Genomic DNA, 7,861 nt, shown 5'->3' with positions numbered 1-7,861 from the left:
GTCTGAGTTTTTTTTTAATGTCCCCAAGCCCAAAAATATCAGTACACAAGCAACTGTGTTTACAGCACTATAGGAGAAAAGAGAGCATCTGCACCATGTCTGAAGAATTACCCTGATAAACTACTACAGTAACAGATTACAGAGGATGTAGTTATAGTTAGTGTTTGAGCCCCACTTCATATCAAACATTTCATAAAGATACAGTAAACAACTGACAGATGTGTGTTTATCGTTTTCTTGTAGTTTTTTTTGTTTTGCTTTTTTTTATAGAGGATGGTGTATGAAAGGCACCATGGAAGGTGAAAAATCATCTTGAGACAGTTGGAAATGGAAATTATATATTTTCGAAGGATCATCAAAGGGTTTGCCGGATTTGTGCAGTTTTGTTGTGCTAGGTTTCTTTTTTTTTTTTTTTTTTTTTGTCTGTCAAAGAGTTGATCAAGAGATATCACTTGCAGAGATCACTTTGATGTTGTGATTGAGAAATGAATGCAATTTGCTATTATACACTGAATTCCATCATCATATCGTATGTATTTGGTTTTCTAATGTGTAAATGTGCAGGTGTGATATTCTGTTCATCTTCAGAGAAAATATTATTTTTCAGCTTCCCTCTTTTCAACATAACTTTGGCTTTCTAAAAAAGACACTGTACCTTAAAAGACACGTTCAAACTCAATTTCAAAAGGAATAGTCATCCAAAAATGGAAATGCTCATCGTGTCGCTCTAAACCTGTATGACATTTTATCTTGAACAAAGTATTAATTTGGAAGAATGTTCATGCTTCTCTTTTTCATACCACAAGGCTATCTGGAGCTTCAAATAAGCTCTATAAAATGGTTCATACGACTTACAATAGCTTTGTGTGAGAAAAAAATCATTATTCACTGAAAACCTTCCCCGCATATTCATCGTTTTCAAACTTGATGTGTCACAATTGGATATAACACAAATGACAAACAATGGCATGCAATCTTGCATCAGCGTTTTCTTGTGAATGACATTTAAGAGCTGCAGTAAAGAGCAAGGTTTCAGTGAATAAGGACTTAAATTGTCTGTTCCTCACATAGAGCAATCATAGTGCTTTAGAAAACTTGAATGGACAATCTTTTCATAAGTCCTACTGGTTTTAATTTTCTAGTCCTTTAATCCAATCCATTTGAACAGAAATCTGCTGCTGTTATTACCTAACTTTTACCTTTTTAAAACTTAATGTGATTGTTTTTGAAAGCAAATAGACCTTGTTATATGGCTTTTGGCCCCCCTCTCAATTTTCAATGAGTACCTTCAGAGCTATTGACATTTAACATTATATCTATGTTTTAAAGTCATCGCAACAATGTAAAAACATTGATGTTGGTGTCTTAGAGTAGGCTGTACACATTATTTACAGTGATATGAATAGAGTCTTTTCTGTGGGCTCTATTTCAACTTCATGGGCTTTAAAACACACTAAACCATTGCACAGAGAGAGAGAGAGAGAGAGAGAGAGAGGGTTACAAAAAGAGATTAATAAAAATTATCAATGGTGCATCCAGTTTTTTTTTGTTTGTTTGTTGTTTTTTTTTACTTTTTTTTTTGTCTTTTTTGTCTTGTACAAGTCAGACTATTACACCCTTGTAAAAATGACTATTTGCTGCTTGAAATTCATAAGACCAAGCTTTTAAAAAAGTCAGTATGAAAAAGTCAAAACTATTGGTTTAAAAAATGATGGTTGGATGTTTAAAGAGCTAAACCGACCTGCTGTGTGTTAACACTTAAGTTTCTCAAATTTCTCATATATATAAAATGAATTCCCACAGCAGACCACATGTACAAATTTGGGTGTTTGTTGTTATAATACAAGTGAAAAATGCAGCATATGCCCCGCATATACTTAACATTTTCATCACTCACTACAAATCTATTATCAAAACACAGAAAATGGATGCAACAAATTCTCAAGCAGCAAATAGTGCACTGACCATCGCTGCAAAGCCTCGAGGTCTAAAGCCTGACGGCCAAGGGCCAGCAAAGGTGATGCGTGCATTCACCCTGGCAACTAGGGCGGTGATGTTGATGTTTCCAAGACAGATAGCACCGGAGATGCCTCTGTTACTGGCATGTTGATCGGCGTACGGAGCGGAAAGAGTCTACATGGACTCCCCCTGTGAATCATCATCTTCCAGAGACAGAGGCAAGTATAGATCCTAGAGGTGAAAAGAGGGTAGGGTAAGTCATGGTGAACATCATAATTAAGAGCCAGATTTACTAAACAGAGCAAATTAGCGTGAGACCGCAATCCCATAAAAGCGCAGATTGGAGTGGGAATTGCCCAGATAATGCACAAATTAAAGAACACAAATAAGCGTAGGGTCGCAAACCAGCAGAGCCGATGAGAATCAGGTACATCACAGGCGCAGGCAAAAGTTGGCAAAGTTACATTTGCATAAAATTTTCCTCTGGCATTCCAGATAAATGAACACGAGTGGAGAAAATTCTCTCCCTTCCATCACGCTCTCTCTGTTCTCTGCAGTTCCCGTCGATCGCAAAATGGGTTCATTCTTTTTTGTGCGTTAAATAATGATGCAATTACCAGTAAATAAATCCTCACGTTTCAGTATTTATTTAAATACTGTGTTAGGTTTTATTTCAATAGTCCACTTTAGACATTCTACTAACTATAAGTAACTTTGCAATACAGATCAACTAGCTCTCATTAATTTGCCCCAAACACAGCCATACTGTTAGGGCCAGATTTACTTACAGCTTGTGCCAGCGCAAACTACTGTCAGGATTTACATGCAGTGAAAATCAGCAATGAAAAGGTGTGGACAGAGTTGTTTTTGCGGCTGAACTTCTTGCATTTGCATTTGTAGGAGTTTCCCTTTCAGACGCAAAATTTAAGGGAGGAGAGTATTTGGTAACACTTTATTTCGATAGTCCACTACAGACATTTTACTAACTATAAGTAACTTTGCAACAACATGTCTACCAGTCATTAGAGTATTAGTAGACTGTCTGCTTAATATCTGCTAACACTTTATTTTGATGCTCCACCAACAGGCATTCTACTGACCATAAGTAACTTTGCAACTACATGTGAACTTATTCTTCTACAGTAGGTGACCCTAACCTAACAGTCTACTAATACTCTAATGAGAGTTAGTTGGCATGCACAGTGGTTGCAAGGTGAACATCATTTCACAACATTTTCCTGGATCAACATCTTTGTTGATCCTGGAACAACATTTCAATCAACCAATCAGATTTGAGATTACATTCAAGTTTAGTTTATGTGAAGTTTAGGCTTACTACCAGGGTTAGGTGCTTCTACATCAGCGTTATTCACCTCATATCGTATCATATCCCTCTGATTTTAGGGATAACTTATGGGTAGGGTTAGGTTTAGGGATAGGAATATGGTTAGGACTAAAGTTTTGGACAGGAATGTAGTTCCAGGATCAACAAAACATGCTGACCCAGAAACATGTCTTACTTGGCAAAATCATGGTGACCGGAATTACTAGCATACTTCTGCCTACTGTACACTGTCCAATACTGACCATTTTTGACAGATTGGATATTGGTCAGATGGGATCGATCCAAATCAGATGCTGTGCATTATGATTGTTACGGTTCAAAATAGCGCAAAAAGTATTATAAAAGCACCACAAACCTCTTCTGCATGATACCGAATTGGAAGTTAAGTTGAATGCATTGCATTGTGGAGTACAGCATTACATGCAGTGTGCTCATTTTTGTTCAAAGTTAACATACTGCATACTGAAAGAAAATTAACAATAGTATGGTAACATGCCATTCTAAACATATTCAGAAAAATGATACGAAGGGTTAGTTTAGGTGGTTAACCTATAGATACAGGAATTGACAGAACATTACCTTCTGTTTGCGAGTGCTGCCAGGGCTAGTCGGGGTCGAGATGGGCGACTGCTTAGAGATGGGCGTAGAGAGCTGACTACTGGAGCCTGTCCCGTTAGCTAGAGAGCGAAATAAAAAGTGCAAATGTGAAAGAGGGGGATAGAAGGAGAGCCACAGACAGAAAGATTAAGGGAAAAGAAAAGACAAATTGTGGGGTTAGGCAGTGTCTTCCCTCCTTTCTGTGTAATCATGATGTCAACTGTTGTCTAGCCAGCTGCTAGTGTGTGTATCTGTTAGCTGGAACTCATTTACACATCTCTCTATGAATAGAGCAGGTTGCTATGAGACACCAGAGCTGTGTTTATATGAGAGAGTGGTGTGATCGTGTGTGTACTAATGTACTAAAGGCTGTTTCAAAAACAGAGCTTTCTTTTAAGCAGTACAAAAACCTAAGGACCAGACGCCAGGCCTTAAAACCGCTCCAGCTAATGAATAAATAAAACAAAGAGAACAGAATCTCAGATGAAAAGCCAGGCGCTGTTGGAAGACCTGGATAAGGAGATATGTAAAACTTCTCTAAAAGTGCTGATCTTAGCCTTTCATGTGCTAATTAAATGCAGATTTTCTCTAAGTTAGTCTTGCTGTGTGTTCATGATCGGTTACACTCCTAAAAAAGCAAATAGGTCCATAAAATTTTTTTTGTCGGTACAATAGCTTGCCCCTAGGCTTTCGTTTCATTATCACTTAAATATCTAAAGTGCTAAAGATTAAAGAATATGAAGAGCCTACAATATAATTCACCCTTATGCTCAAAATAATTGATTGGTTTGAGTATTAGTGGAGCGGTTAAGTGCTTATGTTTGGCAGAATCGTTCAGTTTATGATACAAGCGTGAAAATTGGCATGAGCAGTCTCCATGGGTCACTTGACAAGAAAATTGTCCGAGCCACTTGAAATTTCAAGATGGCGGCCATTTTTCAAGATAGAGTGGTTTATTTGGTGATACAAGCATGAAAATTGGCATGAGCAGTCTCTGTGGGTCACTTGACAATAAGCCACCTACAGCTACTTGAAATTTCAAGATGGCGGCCATTTTTCAAGATGGCCACCACCTTAGTGGAGCAATTAGGCTTAAGAAATCATTTAGTTGGTGATACAAGCATGAAAATTGCCATGAGCCTAATTGCTCCACTAAGGTGGTGGCCATCTTGAAAAATGGCCGCCATCTTGAAATTTCAAGTAGCTGTGGGTGGCTTATTGTCTAGTGACCATCAGAGACTGCTCATGCCAATTTTCATGTTTGTATCACCAAATAAACCACTATATCACTTAACTGCTCCACTAAGGTGTCGGCCAGCTTGAAAAATGGCCGCCATCTTGAAATTTCAAGTAGCTGTGGGTGGCTTATTGTCTAGTGACCATCAGAGACTGCTGATGGCAATTTTCATGCTTGTATCACCAAATAAACCACTATATCACTTAACTGCTCCACTAAGTTGTCGGCCATATTGAAAAAAGAAAAATCTTGAAATTTCAAGTGGCTCGGACAATTTTTCTTGTCAAGTGACCCATGGAGACTGCTCATGCCAATTTTCACGCTTGTATCATAAACTGAACGATTATATCACTTAGCCGCTCCACTATATAGGATAGACTTAAATTTAACAAATTAGTTCAATCAAATTACTTTTAAGAGTATGTAGAACTTTCTTTATCTTTTGAGTTCACAGAACTTACACATTTTAAGTAATCTGAATCGCTTCATTGTTTTGAGTTTTATTGACTTGTTTCTGTTCATTTAAACAAACTTAAATTTAACCGAATTTGGGCTGGGCTGGGAATTTCTATTTCCCAGCATGCTTTACCATGACACTCGAATGTGAGAGTAAATGCTAAAATTAAGTGTTATTTAATGTTTTTTTTTTTGTTGTTGTTGTTAACAAGATTACTGTTAAGTGGAAGATTAGTAGTGTTTAATGTTTGCTATGCTAATTTAGAATAGTTTCTGCTATGTATGTTTTTTGGGGGGTCACGGTGATGAGTGGAGCATGAGCTTGGTTTGAGAACAGATATACTGTATGTTAAATGTTCTATATTGTCTTACTTGTTCAAAGCATCGTGTTACCAATTAGCAGGTTAGCATTTACTGAATTAGCAAGTTTCCATTTCTAAAAAATATTTACGTTAAGATTACGTTAATTTTAAATGAAATGTATGAGTTAGCTTACGCAAATATTTCAAGTTAAGAGCAATTAAAATGGACTGTACAAAATAAAAATCTGCCAGTTCTGCTTACTTTAACTTTGAATTTCTTAACTTCAAATTTTTATGTAACTGATTGCCTCGGTTTTTTTTTTCAGTTTTGCCAACTTTTTTGGGTTTACGGTGTATACTGCTAAAATCAGAAGAGAGGGTTTCCTTGCTGTAATTAATAAGCTGAACTTAAAACTCTGAACCCAAATAATAGTGTAAAATATGGAATGAAAGAGAATCTGAAAAATAGAGAACTAAATGGATGTATAAAACAAGAACTGATGGTAAACAAAACAAATAACCAAATATAAAATGCTCGAAATGTCCTTGTTCATTTATTTCAAAAGGAGAGCAGTTCAATACAAAACTTACAATATGGGCTTTAAAACAAGGGGGAGAGATATAAAGAAACATGAAAAGAAATAATAATAATAATAATAAAAAAAAAACATTAGTCCAGCCACCAGTGAGTGTGCACAGTGATACAGATACACTAATTTAAAGCACACAGGCCATGCAAGAAAGGTTAGCATGCACAAATGAACTAGTCTTTTTTTGTGAAACAAATATTCTTCATATTAAAGACCTCATGAACATCAAAATTTGTTTTATGGCTTTTAGTCCATGTCTGGCTTTTAGGTCTGAGGTTATCTTCAGTATATAATAGTGTACAACACAAAAAAATAAAATAAAAAATAAATAAAATAAAATGTTAGCAGATAGACCTATACATTTTTCTTCTTCCAGAAAACAGAACCAACATTTTAATGACACATTTTGTCTGCAGGGGCAATCACTTTTTTTGTCCTAAACTTCTTTCTTCTACTGAACACAAAAGAATATATTTTGAAGAATGTCGGTAACCAAACAGTTGATGGACGCCCTTGACTTCCATAGTATGGAGAAGAAAAAAAATCAATGGGGCCTATCAACCGACATTCTTCTTTTGTGTTCAGCAGAAGAAAGAAATTCATACGGGTTTGGAACAACTTGAGGGTGAGTAAATGATGACAGAATTTTTGTGTGAACTATCCCTTTAACTAAATGATTTAGAACTCTGTGAGGTTCTGCCACCACAAGATGGCAGTCATACCATGATTCTGCTGACTGTGGAAAGGTCAACGAGGACATTTTAATGGTTTCTTTTTTCCCCCATCACTAAAATCTCATCTCTTTCCCAGCCACCACCTCTGCATGTAACCCTGCCAAAGTAATAATGCTTACATTTGACCTCATATGACAGTACTGTTGATGGGACACTTTGTTTGCCTGTGTTTTTTCCTGTAGATGCCACGTCTGCTTATAAACTAAACTCTTTTGTTTATTAGTCTTGATCCTCTAGTAAGCAAGCATGGCCTTTTTGCCCTCCTCATCAGATTAAAAAGTGTCCCCAGGCTTCAGTCTCCCTTGGAAGATTGAGTGATCCTTCCTCTCTAAAATATTAAACATGTAACAGTGCAAATCTATCTGCTTACATCAAACTCAAACTTGTGTGACAGGCGTCCTCTCTCTTCATCCTTTAATCCTCTGAGACACAAACCCTTCCTTCCTTCCTTCCTTCCTTCCTTCCTTCCTTCCTTCCTTCCTTCCTTCCTTCCTTCCTTCCTTCCTTCCTTCCTTCCTTCCTTCCTTCCTTCCTTCCGGGGTAATAAGAAACATGATGTTTGTGCATATTTTGTTATTCGGGTGAATTTTTGTCGTTGTGAAAAACTTTCCCAGAATGCAGTCTAAAATTCGGATATGCTC

The 7,861-nt window shown here is 36.8% G+C and overlaps 1 protein-coding gene across 1 annotated transcript in view; it reads right to left on the bottom strand.

Annotated features, from left to right (window-relative positions):
- Positions 1–396: 396 nt before the first annotated feature.
- The window catches only part of LOC307159394 (neuronal migration protein doublecortin-like), a 47,793-nt gene continuing 40,328 nt past the window's right edge, over positions 397–7,861 (bottom strand). The window contains exons 6-7 of the mRNA XM_079872739.1: positions 3,884–3,981; positions 397–2,190 (exon numbers count right to left, since the gene is read on the bottom strand). Of these exons, the coding sequence (XP_079728865.1) occupies positions 2,134–2,190; positions 3,884–3,981 (155 nt within the window). The 3' untranslated portion in view covers positions 397–2,133. The remainder of the gene's footprint in view (positions 2,191–3,883; positions 3,982–7,861) is intronic.

Source organism: Squalius cephalus (assembly GCF_949319135.1).
Source record: "Squalius cephalus genome assembly, chromosome: 5".
NCBI classification, from domain to species: Eukaryota; Metazoa; Chordata; class Actinopteri; order Cypriniformes; family Leuciscidae; genus Squalius; species Squalius cephalus.
The sequence above is the reverse complement of the archived record's forward strand: the minus strand, read 5'-3'. Positions and strand labels throughout refer to the sequence as shown.